Below are 18,126 nucleotides of genomic sequence, written 5' to 3'. Positions count from 1 at the left end.
CCCAGAGAAGATGCAGCTGAATTCAGCATATCTTCATTACTTTTCTTATTTCTGAGACAAAATACCCAACACCCAAAGTTAAAGGAGAAAAGTTTATTATAGCTCAAAGTTTGTAGAGGTTTCAGTCCTTAGTTGGCTGGCTCCAAGGCAGGGTGACGTGGCAGGGAGACACCGCAGAGAAGAAACAGTCCATGGTGAAGCAAGCAGGCAAGAGGCAGCTAGCAGCAACAGCAGCAGCCGTCTTTCTGTCCCTTATACAGTAAGCCCCCAGTTTACAAAGATTCAAGTTATGAACTTTCACACATATGAATTGTCCTCGAATTTTTTTTATGTTTTATATTGTATATTGTGTATAAGACTCACTTTGTCAGGTTTATGAACAAATCTGATTTATGAACATTCTCCTGGAACAAAGCTGGGAGTTTTGTAAGTAAGTTTGTAAGTCAGGGACTTACTGTATTCTATCCAGGCTACATGGCCTTAGGCTAGGTAGTGCTCACACCCAGGGTGAGGCACCATTAATCCCAGCATCACACACCCTAGATCCATCCATCTCCGAAAAGCCCCACCTATGACCTCATGAAGCTCTCACGGGACATCTAGACACAGGCCATAACACAGGGCACCTCAGGTCTATCCCTCGGTGAGTGGGCAGGTCGGGTGAGGCTGGGGGAACTTACACACTGGCTCTGTTCTTGCCTGATCAAGCACCAAGTCCTCTGTTCTTCTGGGTCATTCACACTTGGACTGCAGAGTCAATGGGAAGCTGTGAGGACAGGGGAGAGGCACTGTGAAGTTGCCCACTGTGAAGTGGGACGGAGGAGCCTGGGCCGCTAGAGAACCCAAAATGATGCACCAGAGTGGTCAGATGTGGCTGGTGCTCCATGGACCACCTCACAGCCTGGGGAGGTGTCTTCTCCTGGCAGGAGTTGGGGTATAGAGAGTCCAGATGCTGGCAGTGAGACGGTAACATGGCATCAGCAGCAACAAAGGGGGAAAAGCAGAGGGAGAGCTTACCTGTCAGTAGCCTCTGTCAACACTCACCACTGCTCATGGAGACACATGACCCTTTCTCAATCTGATGTCATGTGTTATGCAAGCACAGCTTAAAGCTGCACTGCCAGCCCAGTGGTGGCCCTTAAATCCTTTCATATGGACCTCCTGAGGCCCCTGCTGGGCTAAGGAATGGCTTAACCATTGCAAGTGTTGGAACTAAGGCCAACCCCGCCACAACCCAGCAGAGACTGAATTCTCAGGACTACCCTCAGCTCTGTCCTTCCTGCAGCCCCCTTTTCCCTGGGCTTTCCCAAGATGGGGGACTAGAATGGCAACCCCAAAGTCAGCAACATGGGGAAGCTGAGAGTCCAGAGTCCTGTCACCCCTGGGGCTGGAGGAACCAAGGGGTGAAATGTGATATCAGCACCTTGGAGCTGGACCCACAGCGGGACTACCCACAAGGGGCAGGTGGGACCTAGGAGGAACGTTTGGCAGGCATCAGAGCCAGGGAGGACACACAGCCACAGTCTGAGAAACCACCTGATTGAGAGAGGGAGAAATTCCCTGGCTTCTTCCTCCTACCCCAACCTCCAGCAGTGACTCCCATCAGCGGAGCCTAGGCAGCAGGCAGCTGGCAAGGGAGCCCAGGACAGAGGGCATGCAGAGGAGGGCAGGCCGGGTGGGGAGTGGACCTCAGAGAAAGCCAGGGAAGCACTAGCACCCACTCCACTAGTTCAGTGCGAGGGTGCCATTCAAAGAAGGGCTCCTTCCCCTTCTCATCTGGTCCCCATCACCTGTCCCTGTCACTCTTGTCCCAAGGACTTTGTAGGAAATAGAGGATGGAGTGAAAGCAACCGGAGGGAGGGGTGTAGAGAAGAAAATGGGCATGCACACCCCAGCAGCTTCCTCCTCTGGGAATTATGTATTTAGACAGCAAGTATTCTCAGTTCTTCTTTGAGGATTTATGCTTAATGGGCTCTTGTCCCCAGGAGAGAGGCTGCCAGGCTGTGTGTGTGTGTGTGTGTGTGTGTGTGTGTGTGTGGTGGGACATGAGTAACTTAATTCAGAGAATATGTTTAGAAGCTCATTTTCGCTGATCAGCTCAGCTATATCCTCAATCCACTTTTTTCTCCCACTAAATGGGCCGAGTTTTAAATCTCTATCTATCTGACTCCTGTGTCTTTCTCTCCTTCATCTGGTTTCTTACCTGGGAAGGGGAAAGGGATTATGTTGGGATCCCTTAAAACCCCAAGAAATTGTTGTAATTTAACAAGCACCTACTGTGTGTGAGGCCGTGTGTGCATATCATCTTGTTATCTTTTCTCCCTCTACTTTCCCTTTTTTAAAAAAAAATTTTAGTACTGGGGATTGAGTACATGGTCTTGCACCTGCTAGGCAAGTGCACTACCTCTGAGGTCCATCTCTAGCCTTTTTTCTTACTTGATTTTGAAAGAAAGTCTCACCAAATTGCCCAGGCTGGCCTCAAACTTGCAGTTCTCCTGCCTCAAACTTCTAAGTACTTGTGATTACAGGCACACACCAACATATTTGGCTTGTTTTTCTTTTTTTTGTTGTTGTTTCACTTTGTTTTGTTTTGAGTACTGGGGACTGAATGCAGAGCCCTTGCACTGAACTAGGACTTGGAGCTGGACCCACAGCAAGGCTACCCAGAGGGAGCAGGTGAGATCAAGGAGGGAGGAACATTTGGCAGGAATCAGAACCAGGGAGAAGACGAAACCGCTGTTTGATGAGATGAGAGAGACAGACAGACAGACAGATCCTGGGACCTCCCTTCTTCCCTCCCTGATCTCTCCAACACCTTTTTAAGGTGGTTTTTTGTTTTTGTTTTTGTTTTTGTTTTTTTAAATTTTAAGCCGTATCTCTTTTTGGGGAGGTTACCAGGAATCGAACTCAGGACCTTGTGCTTGCCGGGCAGGTGCTGCACCGCTATATTCCCAGCCTTTTTTTTTTTTTTTTTTAATTTTGAAACGGGGTCTTGCTATTGCTAAGTTGCTTTGGCTGGGCTCAGTCTCGCAATCGTCCTGCTTCTGCCTCCCAGAGTGCCAGGGGTACAGGCATGTACCACCACACCCGCTTCATCTTATATATTCTTGAGATATATACAGTTACTGTACCCACTGGAATGGGAGCTCCTTGGGAACAAAGCCTCATTCTTCACTGTCCCACCCTCAGCACTTTGCATGTCGCCTACTACATTCGACACCCAGTGTTTGTTGAAAGAACTCGTTCCATTATTGCCTATTTCGTAGACGTGGAGACCGGCTCGGAGAAGTGATGTGACTTACATCATAAATGGAGGAGCTGGGCTCCAAACCCGGGCGGGGCACTGCCTAAAACTCATGATGCTGCTCCTTCTCTGGCCCCGCCCTCCTGCCCATGGTGTTCCAGGTGCTCCTCCAGACGCCACCTCTTCTGGCCTAACAGGTTAGCAAAGCCCAGACAGTGACTCAGGTGCCCCCAGGGCTTGATGCTTGACACATCCCTGTTTGGCATCTGTGGTGAAGGGCATCAAGACAGGGGGCAGGGCCCCAGTCTCTGGCACTGAACTGGAGCAGAGGCTTTCTTGGGCACACACCTTGGGGCTGTCAGTGCTCTTTGGAAAGGTTCTCCTGACATCTGTGAGAGAGAGGGAGGTGGGAATGTCACCTGCCACGATGGCAGGGCACCCGGAGAGGCGGCCGGTCCCCCTCCCATCTGCTGCTCCAGCCAGCTCACCCTGGTTGCTATGTCTCCACCCAGGCCCCATAGGGTCTCTCTTGCTGGTAGGCACCTGTAGGCCTGTGTTGGATTGGCTGTAGGTATGGGGAGGTGGCAGCCAAGACTTCCTGGGGCAACTGGGAGCACCACCCAGCCTGGCTCTTGGGAACTTCCTCCATACAAGACAATCCTTTCATCTCTGATGCTTCTAAAGCCAGGGTACAATTACCTCCTGCAGGCAGGGGGACAGGTTCCCCGCTTTGGATCCTACCCAACAAGCTTTCCCTCACCTCTGCTGTGTCAGGAGTATTACTGCCTCCAAAGCATGTCCTCCTTCTGGAAGCCTGGGCTCCGGCTGTCTCAGTGTTGCCATTCTTCCTTGCTTAGGTCACAACCTTCCAGAAGCCATCCCCCCTACAGCAGGGCTCCCTCCTCTGATTCTCCCACCCTCCCATTTATCTCTGTCACTCATCTGGCACTTGGCAGGGGCTGCCTTCTACAGTAGCACATGGCTTCTGGGGAATGTCCTAGTTCCCAACTAGGCCCTTAGCATTTTTTATGTGTATTTGAACAGCTGTTATTTGCACATGCTTCAGGATCCAAAAGGTACCCAAAAATGTATGAACAGCAGAGATAAATCTCCTTCACTGTGCTCTCCTCTTGGCAGGTACCACTGTTAACTTTTTTGTTAGTGTTTTCTTCTAGAGACACCTACAGATATTAATGTGTGTCCATATATTTTTAGTATGCACTGTTCTGCATCTCATTTTTTCATTTAACTTTCAATCTAAAAGATGGTCTACATCAGCGCATTCCTTTTTGTGGTAATATCCCATCATATATCCTGTACCATGGTTTATTTAAACAGTCGGCTATTAATCGGTGTTTAGATTCTTTTCCCTTCCCTTCCCTTCCTTTCCTTTCTCTCTCTCTCTCTCTGTGTCTCTCTCTCTCTGTCTCTCTTCTTGTCCTTCTTTTTCTCTCTCCATATGGCACTGGGGATTGAACTCAGGGCCTTTGCGCTGGGCCACACCCCAGCACTTTTTATTTTTACTTTTAAAATTTAGTTAACTAAGTTACTGTTACGGTTTGTGTCTGGGTCCGTCCCCCGCCCAAAGCCTCATGCAGTCATGGGGCAGGCTTTTAGAGTTTGATTGATTATGGGTGTGAGAGCTGCACCTGCCCTGGGGTGGATAGTTTGCATATGTAAGGGAGAGCAAGAGGCTGCTTGGGGCCATTTCCTGGCTTTTGTGCTTCTGGCCATTTTCCTCCCTTGTGTGTGTGTTTGTTGCTTTGCTGTGTTCCGTGCCAGGAGCTATATAGCCCTCTGCCATGTGCAAGTCTGCCTTATAATCTGCCAAGTATGGACTGAAACCTCCACAAACTGTAAGCGAAATAAACCTTTCCTTCCTTCATTTTGGGCGTCAGGTATTTTGTCCCAGCAACAAGAGAAAAGTAACTAAGACAGTTACTAAACTGCTCAGGTAGGGCTCGAACTTGAAATCCTCCTGCCTCAGCCTCCCAGAGGGCTGGGATTACAGCTATCTACCACCATATGCAGTTTAGGTTGTTTCTTATTTTATGCTATTAAAAAAGATGCTGTGGCTGGGGTTATAGATCAGTAGTAGAGGAAGAGGCTGAGGTTCCATCTCTAGTATAGGGGGTGGGGAAGATGAATACTGCAACCCTGTACATACTTCTTTGCATATATATACAATGATAAATTCTTAGAATTGGAACTGCTGGGTCAATATATATAGTTTTGTTGCACTCCATATTTCTTTCTTTGGAAACAATACCAAATTAGCTGCTCTGCCACTACCAATGTATGAGAACACCTGTGCCTACACCCTTGCTCTTATGATGCATCAAACTTTTTGATCCAGCCCCAGGCGTGGTGGCGCATGCCTGTAATCCCAGCACGGGAGGCTGAGGCAGAAAGATTGTTGTGAGTTTGAGGCCAACCTGAACTGCATAGCAAAACCCTGACTCAAAAGGACAAAAACATTTTAAAAAAAACTTTTGATCCTTGTCAATCATTCAATAAGTGAAGATATTTTGTTGCAGCTTTTCTTTACACTTCTCTTGCTATGGGGAGAGACTGAGCATATTTTCATGTGTTTATGAACCAGTATTTCCTTTTCTGTGAGCTGTCTGGACCCTTTGCCCATTTAAAAAATTACATTGGGGGCTGAGGGTGTAGCTCAGCGGTAAAGCACTTGCCCAGGATTCTCAAAGCCCTGAGTACCACCCCCAGCACTGGAGAAATTGTATTGCTTGACTTACTAACTTTTAAAATTTCTTTGTGAACAAAGAAAATTAACTTTGTCTGCTAGATGTGTTCCATAAGATTTCCCTCAGTTATCATTTCTTTATGTCTCAACTATATTTTATGTCCTTTAAGTAAGATACCAATTAGAACTTAATTGGAATTTAAACTTTTGTGTTCCTACTCTTAATACAATACCACATACACAGGCGGTGCTTGACAGAAGTCTGTTGAGATGAGAGAAGAAGAAAAAGGCAGAGGCTTGGAAGATTTTGGACTGACCAACCTAATCTAATCTACTCTTTCCTCTAAAACCAAGTCTAAGCCTCAGTCTTTGGTTCAGTTAAGACTCTTACTGTAAAGAGCAGAAACGAACTCTGGCAAAATTTAAAAAGCAAACAAAAGAAAAAAACAACACCCTATCCTTCAATTAGCAAGATATGGGCTGGCACACAGAACCAACACAAGGGTGAGTAAACAGGCTCAGCAAATAGGAAGACACCAAAGGAAGCGCGGCAGTCAAGCTCGGGGCACAGGGCAGCCTAGGAGACCGTCATTCACTCGACCCCCTGCAGTAACTGTCTTCCCTCAGGACGGACATAGAGGCTGACGTTTCCTCCCTCAGACACTAGAGGCCGCTGCAGGCCCCCATGGCAGCCACTACCACCAGAAATGGATTCTGAAGCACCTACATCTTCTCAGTGACTTGCCCCAGATTCAGCTTGCTGCACTTGATTGGCAGGTCTTATATGTCTTTTACTTGCACCCTTAGAACTAGAAGTCTTGAGGAGTGTCAACCACAAGTGTTAAGGCTTTGGGGCAGATGGCCTGCCTCCTGTTAGAGCCCATGGGTTGTAAATTCCCCAAATGGAAGTGGGAATTCCCCAAATGGAGGCAGGAGGTTCAGGTGGTGGGCATCAGGGAAAGCCAGACAAAGCACATTGCCTTCTGCAGACATGCCCCACTCCAGCCCTGTCTTTGACGAAGCGTTCCTGGCTCAACCATCCTAGACTCACATAATCATTGCTCCTTGGGCCAGATGTGATGTTGAAGAGGTTTATACCAATAACTCCTGTTATATACCCCACCTCCTATGACTTTCAAATAACCATCAGCATTGTCTAGGTAGTATTTAGGGAGAAGAAACCAATTTCTCAGAAGTTTCCTTAAGTCACCCAGTAGGGCCAGGTTGTAAACCCAGGCCTGTTTCCAAAGGGGAAATACTGGAGGTCTCCCAGTGGGGTGTACTGAGGGACACTGATATGATTTAGAGCTTATTTGCAAGGGGAACCATAGACACATATTTTATAAGGACACATATTTTATAAGATTATTTATAATAATCACCCAAAGAATGATATACAAGAGAGTGCAGGAAATCTGTCCACACATGAAGACCAAGGAATCCACTGAAGGCCTGGATCCCACGGAAATGTCTTGCATGAGTCCAGCTGAAGGCCTAGAGCTCATAACAATGCCTCCCACAAGTCCACCTGGAGGTCTAGAGCCCGTAACAATATCTCATGCAGGCCTGTTCCACAGATCTGTGCTGGGAAGGCCTAAAGGTCAGAAAGTCTGTGCCGGCAGGATGAAAGATTTGTGCTAGCAGGCTGAGGGATCTGCACCTGAGCCAAGAAGTGACACTCAGTAGAACCAGGGCTTCCCCCGAAAGGTACCACAGCCATCCTCAGCAACAGTGAGGTCCTGAGCTCCTCCAATGGTGAAGACAACTGAGTTCCCATCAGGTAAGCCAATGCAGCAAGCTTCTTCAGGAGACTGAGCTGTGCACCTTCTTCCCCTCTGGAGCCAGGCAGCGATGCTCAGAGTGAGGACCAGAGCGCCCCCAAAGTGAACCGAAGCTATTCTCAGTGCCAACAAGGCCCTGAGCTCCTTGGAGGATGAAAAACAGCCAAGTTCATCAGGAAAGCCAGCATGAGGAGTTCCTCCAAAAGAACCAACAGCTCTTTACAGTTCCTACCAACTCCCAACAGGCTCCCAACAGCTTCTGCCAACTCCCCACAGCCTTTCTCCACTCCCAGCAGCCTCCTTCTTCTTCTCCAGTTGTGCCTCTTATGCTTCTGACAACAGTCCCTAGGTGGGCCTCCCATACCCAGCACCACACTTACTCAGTTCAGCTGGGGGTTATAAGTTGACCACCAGTTATCAATCCACTACAGATGCCTATCCTTTCAAGTTCCAGCTCAGAGAAGCCAGGGACTAGCATTCTTCTTTTATTGTGTTTTTCATTTTTTGTGGTGCTGTAGATTGAACCCAGGACCCCACACATGCTAGGCAAGGTCTGTGCCATATCCCCCAAACCCACATTTTTCTGTATATGTCCTGGCAGCATGTACTGTAGAAGACTGAACTAATACTTGTGGACTGGCAGGATGGTACTAAGTAGAGTAAATTCTCTAACTCTCTTAGGAGGTCTGAACTCAGAACCATTTTGAGGTGGAATGGGCCTGCTTAGGATCAGCTTCTAAAAAAAGCCTTGAATCCAGGGAATTTCCTCTTACTGTCCTCTTTAACCCCGCTTCTCCTAATGTGTCAAAACTGTCACCAAGAGGTTTGCATCTGTTCAACATTTAATCATCTACTGGGTATTTTGGCTACTGCCCTATATATACTACTGAAAATAGGGATTTACAGTTTAGCGGGGGAGGTGAATAGTAATCAAATAAGCAGACCAACCAATGCTAATTTGTGGCTGTGACAAGCATGAGTAAGGAAAGCTTCGAGATTCTATAAAAGGCAAGCGTGACCTACTCAGGGAAGCTAGGGCAGCCTCTTTTGAGGACCAGGGGCTGCAGGAGGACTCTGAAGAGGGGAGGAGTTAGAGCCAGAGAGGAGCCGGGGAGTCCTTGAGGTGGCGGTAAGCGAGTACCTCTGGGTGAATACCGTGAGTCATGTTAATTGGACAGCGACAGAAGGACCAGCGGCCCCGCATCTTGTTTGCGCTAGTGCGTCACGCCTGCACGCGTGCAGCGGGCCTCAGTCTCGCAGGTGCCACCTGGGGTGACGTTGCCGGGGTGCATGCCCAAAATAGCCGGCTCCGCCTCCATCTCCCAGCAGCCTCTGCTCTCCCTCTCCCCCTTGGGGTGCCGGGCGGAGCCGGCCTTCTCCCGGTCTCTAGTAGTTTCCGTGCGGCTGACGCACGCCTGCGCGCACAGCTGGGCCGGGCGCGTCCTACGCAGCAGTCGCGAGCCAGGGCTGCGGTGCCAGACGGTTCCCGGCGGGGGGCAGGGGCGGGACTCCTGGCGGAGGAGGTGCGGCCCGGCCGGAGCCCGGCCGGGGGCCCTGGGTAGGACTGCTGGAGTCAGGGGGTTCCCTTCGGGCTTCCCAGGCCTGTGCGCCGAGATAGCCTGGGGCCCCGGCCTGCCAGGAAAGATAAGGCTGCGGAGGAAGCCCAGTCACCGGCTGCGAGCACGGCCCCGGGCCCCGCTCCCTCCGGGAGCGCCTCCTGTCCCCCAGGGGTCTCCAGCCGCTAGGAGGGGCTGCTGGTTCCCGGGGGCCTGACTGCTTCTGTCCTGCAGCCCCGAGGAGGCCTGCTTGACGACTGCCATGGCATCCTACTACGAGATTCTAGACGTGCCGCCGAGTGCGTCTGCTGATGACATCAAGAAGGCGTAAGTGCCGCCAGGAAACCTGTCACCCTCTGCCCCACAAGAGGCTTTCCGAGTGATACCTGTCGGGGGGAACGACACACTGGAAGGGTAGAAGGAGCAAGTCCAGGGGCTGGGGGTTTAGCTCAGCGGCACAGCGCCTGCCTGGCAAGCGCAAGGTCGTGAGTTCGATTCCTGGTACCGGAAAAAAAAAAAAAAAAAAGAGGAGCAAGTCCAGAGAGGGAAGAAGTAGTGCCGGGAGCTGCCCTGTGGGTCCTTCTCCAGTGCCCCCTCCAGCGCCCACCCCCTGGATGCGGGCGTTTTCAGCGTGCAACACAGATGTCTAGGCCTTGCGAGGAGGAGACCAGTGTCCCTGTACCCTCTGTGGCCACATGTGGCCAGGATGGGAGCGTTCTTGCCGTGGGGTCACCATGGGCTCCTAGGTTAGTGCTAGCCAGGTGCAGAGGGAAGAGAGAGGTGTCCCACGAAAAGTTGGCCACAGAGCAGCCCCAGCAGCTGGGGTGGGCTGGCGAAGGACAGTGGTGGGCCAAGAGAAAGGGAGAATGAGCGGGTGAATTTCCTGGTGAGAAGAGACAGCATTTGTCCCTGACCCTCCCTCCGCACTCACTTCCTGCAGGTATCGACGAAAGGCTCTGCAGTGGCACCCAGACAAGAACCCTGATAACAAAGAGTTTGCTGAGAGGAAATTTAAGGAGGTGGCAGAGGCTTATGAAGTGCTGTCTGACAGTAAGGCCTGGGATGAGGGCAGGGCTCAGCACATCTCCCCCATGTCGTGCCCCTTCTCACTCCTTCCCAAAGTCATGCCTCCACCACCATCCCTGTGCTTTCTTCTGCCTGGCATTTAAATGCCCTCTTCCACAGGGACAGCTCTGTGCCTGCGCCCTAGAGTCTGCAGAGCAGTGTGGGTGCTAACTAGGGAGGGAAGCAGGGCAGGAACAAATATGCATTGAGCCCCCTCTGTGCCAGGCTTCAGTAATGTCCTTGAAGCCATTCTGAGGCAAGTGTTTATCACCCCCGTGTGCAGGCAAAAAAGCTGAGGCTGAAAGACCATGCAGAGCTGGAAGATGAATTCAAATCTGTCTTTTTTGTTTTTTGTGGTGCTGGGCATTGAGTACAGGGCCTCGCATAGGTTAGGCAAGTGGTCCACCACTGGGCTGCAGGCTCTGCCCCAAGTCTGTCTTTTCTGCATTCATTTTTTCATTCATTCATTCAGGAAGTATCCATTGAGTGGGTATTGTGCCAGGCACCTGTTGGGTGCTGGGGAAGCAGTGGAGGACAAGCAGACATTGTTCCTTGGCCTGTGGGTGTTTATCCTATTCTAGTCAGGGGAAGGTGGGCACTAACCAGGTAACATGCAGATGGTGTCACAGATTGTAACAAGCATTCCACAGGAGAGTAGCAGGTAATGTGTTAAGGAATACTAGGCACCTGATTTTGTTTGGTGGTCATAAAAAGTTCCTCTGAGGAAGTAACATTTAGGCAAGCCCTGATTAATGATGGCAGATCACAACTAGCTAACATGATTCACTTATTTATTTGCGGATTGAACCCAAGGCCTTGTGCATAGCAGGCAAGCACTGTACTGCTGATACACACCCCTAGCTCATGTTCACCAAACACCATGTGCCAGTTGCTATGCTAAGCAGTTTATGTGGATTATTTCATTTAATCCTTACCGTATTCCTATGAGGTAGTTGCTGTTGTGATGTTCATTTTACAGATGAGGAAAAGCCAGCCATGTGAAGAGCATAGTAGCTGCTAAAACCCACAGCCTGTGTCCCCTGAACACCTGCTGTCCTCTGAGGGTTGGCCTAACCTGGGAGGGGAGACCCATGTCCCAGAGGGAGGGGGAAATGATTGGGTCTGTCTTTCCAGAGCATAAGCGGGAGATCTACGACCGCTACGGCCGAGAAGGGCTGACTGGGGCAGGTAGGTGGAGCGGCAGGTCCCCGGGATGGAAGTGGGTCAGGGTGGAGTCGGCAAGGTGGGTCCTTCTCGTGGCTGCTTTCTCTGAGGTTCCTGGCAGTGCCTTAGGTGGATGCCCTGGCTCAGGGCAAGATGGACATCCCAGGCGCCCTCTCATCCTGCCTTTTCTCCAGGAACCGGCCCCTGTCGGGCAGAAGCTGGTGGTGGTGGTGGGCCTGGTTTCACCTTCAGCTTCCGCAGCCCTGAGGAAGTCTTCCGGGAGTTCTTTGGCAGTGGAGACCCTTTTGCAGAGCTCTTTGGTGAGTACTTGGGGGCTCAGCCAACCCCTTTGGGCCTGTCCTCCATCCGCTGGGAGGCCCTTAGGCGGGGGATGGGAAGGGACCAGGATCCACAGGCGGAAGATTTTGTGTAGCGTGTGTGGGTGCAGTGAGAGCTGGGACAGAACCTCACACATGACCCGCCAGTGTCACTTTACAGACTGGCCTTGTTAAATGACAACAACAATACTACATTGTTAGAGCGCCACAAAAACAGCCATGAGAGCAAGACTCAAAGCACCATGTGACAAGAGTGGTAGTGGTACACGTAACGACATATGCCAGGCTTTAGAATGATTTTCTGTCAAGTATTCGACATCCCCTCATCTTCTTGTGGGCCCTGAGAGGTGACTAATTCTAACCCCCATCTACAGATGAGCAAACTGAGCCACAGATGACTTGCTTAGAGTCACAGAGCAAATGGCAGAGGCAGGACCACTTGCTCTTCCTGCCTGTCCTCACCTGATGCTCTCTGCCTCTGTGAAAGGGGCCTTCTTGTCCTTCCTTCTGTCTGTCTCTCCTTCTGTTCCTTACTGTGGGAAGAATTAACCAGTGAGCATTCTCCCATGCAGTGTTGGAAAGGAATTTAATCTGTGAAGGCCAACAGCAACAACAACAAAAGCATAAATGTACCCAAGTGCTCAGAGCCTCTATTTCTAGACTTGAAAGCAAAGTTCACACATGGGGGGTGGTGTTTTCACCGATGACTGTGAATCTGCTTACTTGCTGCAGATGACTTGGGCCCCTTCTCGGAGCTTCAGAACCGGGGTTCCCGACACTCTGGCCCCTTCTTTACCTTCTCCTCCTCCTTTCCTGGGCACTCTGGTAAGCACTGCCACTTCCCATTTTTGCTAGTTCTGAGTCCTGGAGTCCTTAGTGGCAGCTTGTCACTTTCCCAGACCTGTGTCCTCTATGTGGAGCCCTGCCTCTGGGCTGTGGGAGGTCCTGAGGCTCCTGGCTTCTGGTTCCTGGCAGGCAGCTCCAAGCTGCCCTCTAATAGTCTTTCCTCTACCTCCTTTGTCCCAATGCCAGATTTCTCCTCCTCGTCTTTCTCCTTCAGTCCCGGGGCTGGTGCTTTCCGCTCTGTTTCGACGTCCACCACTTTTGTCCAGGGACACCGCATCACGACACGCAGGTGAGGCCTCCTAGGGCCATACAGGTGAAGGGGTCTGGGGGTAAGGGGTGGAGGCAGGAGCTGTGTTGAGATATAAAATCTGCCCTGCAGTGACCGGAGCCTGGACGGGTCACTGCTCATTGACTAGGCTGTGCCGTTTCCCACAGAATCATGGAGAATGGGCAGGAGCGAGTGGAAGTGGAGGAGGACGGGCAGCTGAAGTCAGTTTCAATCAACGGTGAGGAATGGCTCCACCACCCAGGCTGTGGCAGGGAGCTCCAGCCCCTGGGCCCCCTTCCCAATACTTCTTTCTGAACTCCCTGGGGGGTGGGCCCTAGAGAATGGCAGCCACAAGCCAGACTGGCAGGATTGGAGATGGCCATGGGGGGAAGTCTGCAGAGTGGTCTCAGAGGGCCACCTAGTCACCACCGTTGTTGGTGGGGATGCCTTACATTTGCATAGCACTTCACTATTTTTTTTTAAAGCACTTGCACATGTATAGTATCCCTTGTATTCTTAAAGCATCTAAGAGAATATGCAGATAGGTGGTATTGTCCCATTTTTATTTCAAGAGACTGAGTCACATCCTGGTTAAATGACCTTGACATCTAAGTAGTCCCTGACTCAAGATTCCTCCCCATCAAGGGGTAAAATAAGTCAGGAATCAAGCTCAGGGCACAAGATTCCTGGACCAGAACTCTTCCCACAACACCACGCCCCCCAGGATTGTCACTTCGGCCAACCTTGCTTAACTGTCAGCACTGAAGTACTGTGTTGTGACCCACTTTACATGGCTTGACATATTTAACCAATGGGATGATTCGTATGTGTAGGCAGCGTCATTCCTGTTTCATAGACAAGGAAAGGGAGATATACGGGGGTTGAGTAACTCATCCACAGAGAAAGAACAGTACCTCCTGGAGCTGAATACCTCCCTAGGCACCTACCCAGTATCCCGGGGCCTCATGCTAGTGTGCCAGTTCCAAAGAAAGGCTGTAAGTGGTCAGGGTTGTCACTGTGTGTGGTGGCCTGGCAGGATGCCCCAGCCTGGATCTGGGGCCTCATGGTGGCTGCGGCTCTTGCAGGTGTCCCAGATGACCTGGCACTGGGCTTGGAGCTGAGCCGTCGTGAGCAGCAACAGTCAGTCACCTCCAGGTCGGGAGGTGCACAGATTCGGCAGACCCCTGCCCCACGCCCCTCTGACAGCGACCTCTCTGAGGAGGATGAAGACCTGCAGCTTGCCATGGCCTACAGCCTGTCAGAGATGGAAGCAGCTGGGCAGAAGCCGGCAGGTGGGCGGGGGGCACAGCAGCAACAGCAGGGACGGCCCAAGGCCCAGCACCAAGGTCCAGGGGGAACCCACGAGGGGGCCCGGGGTGAGGCATCGAAACCCAGCCCATCCCCAGAGGAGAAGGCCTCTCGCTGCCTCATCCTTTGAGGGCCAGGCCCAGCCTGACCTGATTCAGGTCTTGACTCAGCTTCAGAGTCAGGCAGAGCAGAGTGTGGTCTGAGTTGCGGGAGCCTGAACTCCACGTCCCTTTACAAGTTTCCCTCCTGGGCCTGCCACATTCCAGTGTGGACTTCGGATTTGCTGTGCTCAGCCAGAGCTGATAGGTCCCTGGGGGAAGCTGATAGGTCCCTGAGGGGGGCGGGGTGTTGGGGTAATGAAAGGGCATGAGGGAGTCGGATGCACTTTGTGAAGTGGGAGTTTCTGAGGGCATTAGTGGTTTGGGTTGAGCCTTTTGTGCTCAGGTTCTCTGCCACCCATGTTGCCAAGGGTGTCAAGGAAGGAGGACTTGGCCTGGGGTGCGGTGCTCTGAGCCCAAGTTGGCAGCTCCTCTGGGAAGCAGTTCGAGCTGAGTGGAGTCTCCGCTATCCTTGTCCAGCTGCAGACCCCTGGTTTCTGTGCAGTGTTGAGCTCTGACCGTGTCTGTGCTTCCCTTCTGGTGCTGCTTTCCTTCCTCCCACTCTGCTTTCTGCAGCTCTCTGCGGGCTGCATCGCTTGCTTTCACTGCCACCTGGCTAGGACTCCCTTCTCCTTCTCTCCCCAAGAAGCCTCATTGTGCCCAGGAAGATGCTGGGGCCGGTGGGGCCATGAGGTCTTCTGGGGAGGCTAGCTGGGTGGGGCGGGAGCCTCTCAGCCATCCAGATTCGGAGCCGGATCTACTCTTCCTCCCTTCCTCTTGCTGCCTCAGCCTGCCCCAGCTGCAGGACTAGGCAGAGGTGAGGTTGGCTAACCCCGGAGAGGGGGGCTAGGGTCAGGGCGACCCTGGGGGAGGCCTAGATGGGGACTGTATCCCATACCACTCCCCCGCCATGCATCAGGGTTCAGGGAACGGCCCCACAGCCAACCCAGGTGTGCATGCTTGGCTCCATCCTCCATGGCTTGCTGCTGACCCTCTCTCCTGTCACCCGCCCCTGCTCTCTCCCCAGATGTGTTCTGAGCTGGATGTCCAGGATGCAGAGTCGCTTCACAGTTCCAACAGGACAGCACCCTTACCCATGTAATGGGAGGGGACACTCCATTCCTCCCTCACCCATGCTTGAGTGTAGAGCTGGGGCCTGGGCAGTGGGTGGGGGGCATCAGTAGTCTTAGCCTGTGTACTCTTCCCTGGGTGTTTGCTGCTGTCTCATGAGGACTACAAGTCCCATAATGCAATGCACCCAGCCAAATTTCTGATAGGTTACACCCAGGAGAATTGGTGCCTGGTTATGGAGCTGTGTTTCTTGGGATTTGTAGTTCCAGCCCTGGCCCACCAGTCACTTGCTGTGAATGGGGAGATCTTGTCTTTTGCTTTGTCCCTGGTGCGGTGGCAAGGATGTGGATGAAGGGGGAATGACCTGAGCCTGGGTTCCCCTGATGCTTCTTGCTAGCTCCAGGGTTGGAGTGGGCAGGTCAAGACCTTGCAGCATCTGGGAGAAGTCCTCTTCTTCTGGGCCAGCAGGCAGAGTAGGCAGGGTGTGGCCCTAGAAGGCTGATGGATGTGGGCTGGCACAGCTTGGAAGGGAAAGCCACCCTTACAGAGGCATGTGGTTGGCACTGGTGTGTGCTGGGAACACGGGGCATGCTGCTGCTTGAATGGCTTTCTTTGGCCTCTGACCCTGCTGCCTATTCTTTCTTTCCAACATCACAGGCAGCTGCCTCTCCTCCTCCCTACCTGGGGAGCCTAAAGCCTGGGAGGGGACTGGTGGAGGAGGGTGCTGCTAGCCCCTGTAACACTGTGAGTCCCACAGACCTACCAGAGCCAGCCGGGCTGGGCTCAGACCAAGAGGGAAACTGGAATTCAATAAAACTGAGTTGTGAGAGCTCAGTGGTATGCTGTCTTCCTCTTTTCAGGGTAGCTCAGGAGGGACCCTATGGGACCAGGGGGTGACATGTCAGACCTCACACCTTCCTTTATGCCAGCTGTCACCAGGCAGTAGAAGTCTGCCCTTTCACCAGCTTGTCCTCCCCAGTTATATTAGGGAACCTCAAGAAGTGCTTACATTCTTGGCACTTATGTCTTGGGGGCTTGTAACTGTCTTTCCCTAGCAGCCAATGTTTCCCTAATACCCTTAAGATTGCCTCTCCCCAACACTCTACAGCACAGGCAGGACCAGACTGAGTTAAGATGACTGTATGGGAACCACAGAAAGCCGATGACGGGGTAAAACCTTGGAGCCCCAAGATTCCTAAACTAAGCCTCTCAGCTTGCAGCCAGGGGCACATAGGACAGCACAAGTAAATCCCACCCCAGGCACAAGCCCCAAGCTCATCAGGGCCCAGAGAGGAAAGAGCCAGGCCACTGTGCCCTGTATCTCCGTATCTGCAGCCATGGAGAAGTGCCTTTGCATTGTCCTGCAGGGTGGTGTGGCCTGCCACCCACCAATTCTAGGACTGGCTCTTGGCCTCACCTTCAGTAGCCAAAGGGCCTATAGTGGTTTGTTTTGTTGAGGCAGGGTCTTGCTATGTATTCCAGGTTGGTCTTGAGCTTACTATGTAGCCCATGCTGCCCTCAAACTCACCGCAGTCCTCCTGCCTCAATCTCCTGAGTGCTGGGATTATAGGCATGTGCCACCACACCCAGCCTACAATGTTTTTTTTTGTTTTGTTTTTAATTGGGGAATGAACTCAGGGCCTTCACATTGAAATATATCCTCATCCCTTTAAAATTTTTTAAATTTTGAGGTAGGGTCTTGCAGTCACTAAATTGCCCAGGCTGGGCTCAAGTTTGTGATCCTCCTGGCTCAGCCTCCCAGGGTGCTGGGACTACAGGTTTGTGCTGCCATGTCCGGCTCTACAATACAAAGAAGGAGCCTGTCCTGAATGAGGAATTTGAAGCTCCCAATCAGAGAGAGAGAGAGAGAGAGAGAGAGAGAGAGAGAGAATGCAAGAGAGAGAAAGGGAGAGACAGGGAGAGAGACAAACTGACTGATGGAAGCTTGCAGAAAAGCTGTTTTCCCCACTTGTAGCCTCTGGAATTTTGTGCATGTAGGTCCTGTACCCCAGCAGCGCATAGTAGGGGGCCTGTGGGGGCTGGCTGGTCTCTTCACGCCCCACTCCCGCAGATGGTAGTCACCTGTTTTTTCTTTGAGGCTGAGCCTAGCAAGCACATGGGTAAATGACCCCTAACCACAAGTATCTAAGGCCCAAGGCTCTTCTAGCTTCACTTCTGTGGCCACCACCTTTGTCCCAGGACACCTCATTACCAGCAGATGAGGGCTCCTTCTGGGAGGAGGAACACCCTCAGGGTGGAGGGACAGACAGGGAGAACTGCTCCCTTCCAGCAGGCCCAGTCTGGAATGATTCGAGTTTGCTGTAGTGTCCTGTGAGATGTGGCTGGCACCTCCAGGGGTCCTAACTTCCATCCTGCATGATATGAAGGTTACACCTGAGGCTGAAGGGAGTGAGACAGACCCAGGAACTGACAGGAGAGGTGGTAGAGGTTAGGCTGCCTGGGTCCGAATCCTAACTCCACCAGTTACAAGGTCTGTTACCTGGCCATATGCTCTATGAGGTCTTTTCTTCCTAAAATGGGGGTAGTCATTGATAGTGACTTTGTGAGGACTAAGTCACCTTGGGCAACCTTGCAGCACAGTGTAAAAAATGCCCACCTCACTGTTACCCACTGCTATTCAACCTGAGGGAGGTACCCTCAGGCCCTGTGGCCCCTGTCCGCC

General features: G+C 51.8%; 1 protein-coding gene and 1 long non-coding RNA gene across 6 annotated transcripts; one reads left to right on the top strand and one right to left on the bottom strand.

Annotated features, from left to right (window-relative positions):
- Positions 1-223: 223 nt before the first annotated feature.
- Positions 224-4,361, bottom strand: LOC102010020. 2 transcript variants are annotated; one of them, XR_262732.2, is made up of 3 exons: positions 4,005-4,361; positions 681-766; positions 224-251 (listed from the first exon to the last, which is right to left on the bottom strand). It is a non-coding gene; the product is annotated as an uncharacterized LOC102010020 (long non-coding RNA). The 2 variants fall into 2 exon arrangements; XR_001236190.1 differs by lacking the exon at positions 4,005-4,361 and adding an exon at positions 1,018-1,096.
- Positions 4,362-9,166: 4,805 nt separating this feature from the next.
- Dnajb2 (DnaJ (Hsp40) homolog, subfamily B, member 2) lies at positions 9,167-16,277 on the top strand. Of its 4 annotated transcripts, XM_013519969.1 has the most exons (12): positions 9,167-9,252; positions 9,520-9,612; positions 10,226-10,335; positions 11,485-11,538; positions 11,709-11,834; positions 12,585-12,677; positions 12,885-12,987; positions 13,134-13,204; positions 14,052-14,258; positions 15,162-15,189; positions 15,400-15,470; positions 16,101-16,277. In XM_013519969.1, exons 2-12 carry the CDS (start codon positions 9,548-9,550, stop codon positions 16,172-16,174), a joined length of 1,002 nt encoding a protein of 333 aa, XP_013375423.1. In that variant the 5' UTR covers positions 9,167-9,252; positions 9,520-9,547; the 3' UTR covers positions 16,175-16,277. The 4 variants fall into 4 exon arrangements, with proteins under 4 accessions (XP_013375423.1, XP_005395599.2, XP_013375424.1 ...); XM_005395542.2 differs by having other exon boundaries at positions 15,400-16,277; XM_013519970.1 differs by lacking the exon at positions 12,585-12,677 and having other exon boundaries at positions 15,400-16,277.
- Positions 16,278-18,126: the final 1,849 nt, after the last annotated feature.

This window comes from Chinchilla lanigera, unplaced genomic scaffold (genome assembly GCF_000276665.1).
Source record: "Chinchilla lanigera isolate Chin_1 unplaced genomic scaffold, ChiLan1.0 scaffold00052, whole genome shotgun sequence".
In the NCBI taxonomy this organism is placed as follows: Eukaryota; Metazoa; Chordata; class Mammalia; order Rodentia; family Chinchillidae; genus Chinchilla; species Chinchilla lanigera.
The sequence above is the reverse complement of the archived record's forward strand: the minus strand, read 5'-3'. Positions and strand labels throughout refer to the sequence as shown.

Excerpts from the sequence above, each read along its gene's own strand:
- Dnajb2 (XM_005395542.2), top strand. The coding sequence starts at position 9,548 with ATGGCATCCTACTACGAGATTCTAGACGTGCCGCCGAGTGCGTCTGCT. Across the intron at positions 12,988-13,133 it reads CACCGCATCACGACACGCAG|AATCATGGAGAATGGGCAGG; the intron begins GTGAGGCCTCCT and ends CGTTTCCCACAG. Across the intron at positions 14,259-15,161 it reads AGCTGGGCAGAAGCCGGCAG|CCTGCCCCAGCTGCAGGACT; the intron begins GTGGGCGGGGGG and ends TTGCTGCCTCAG.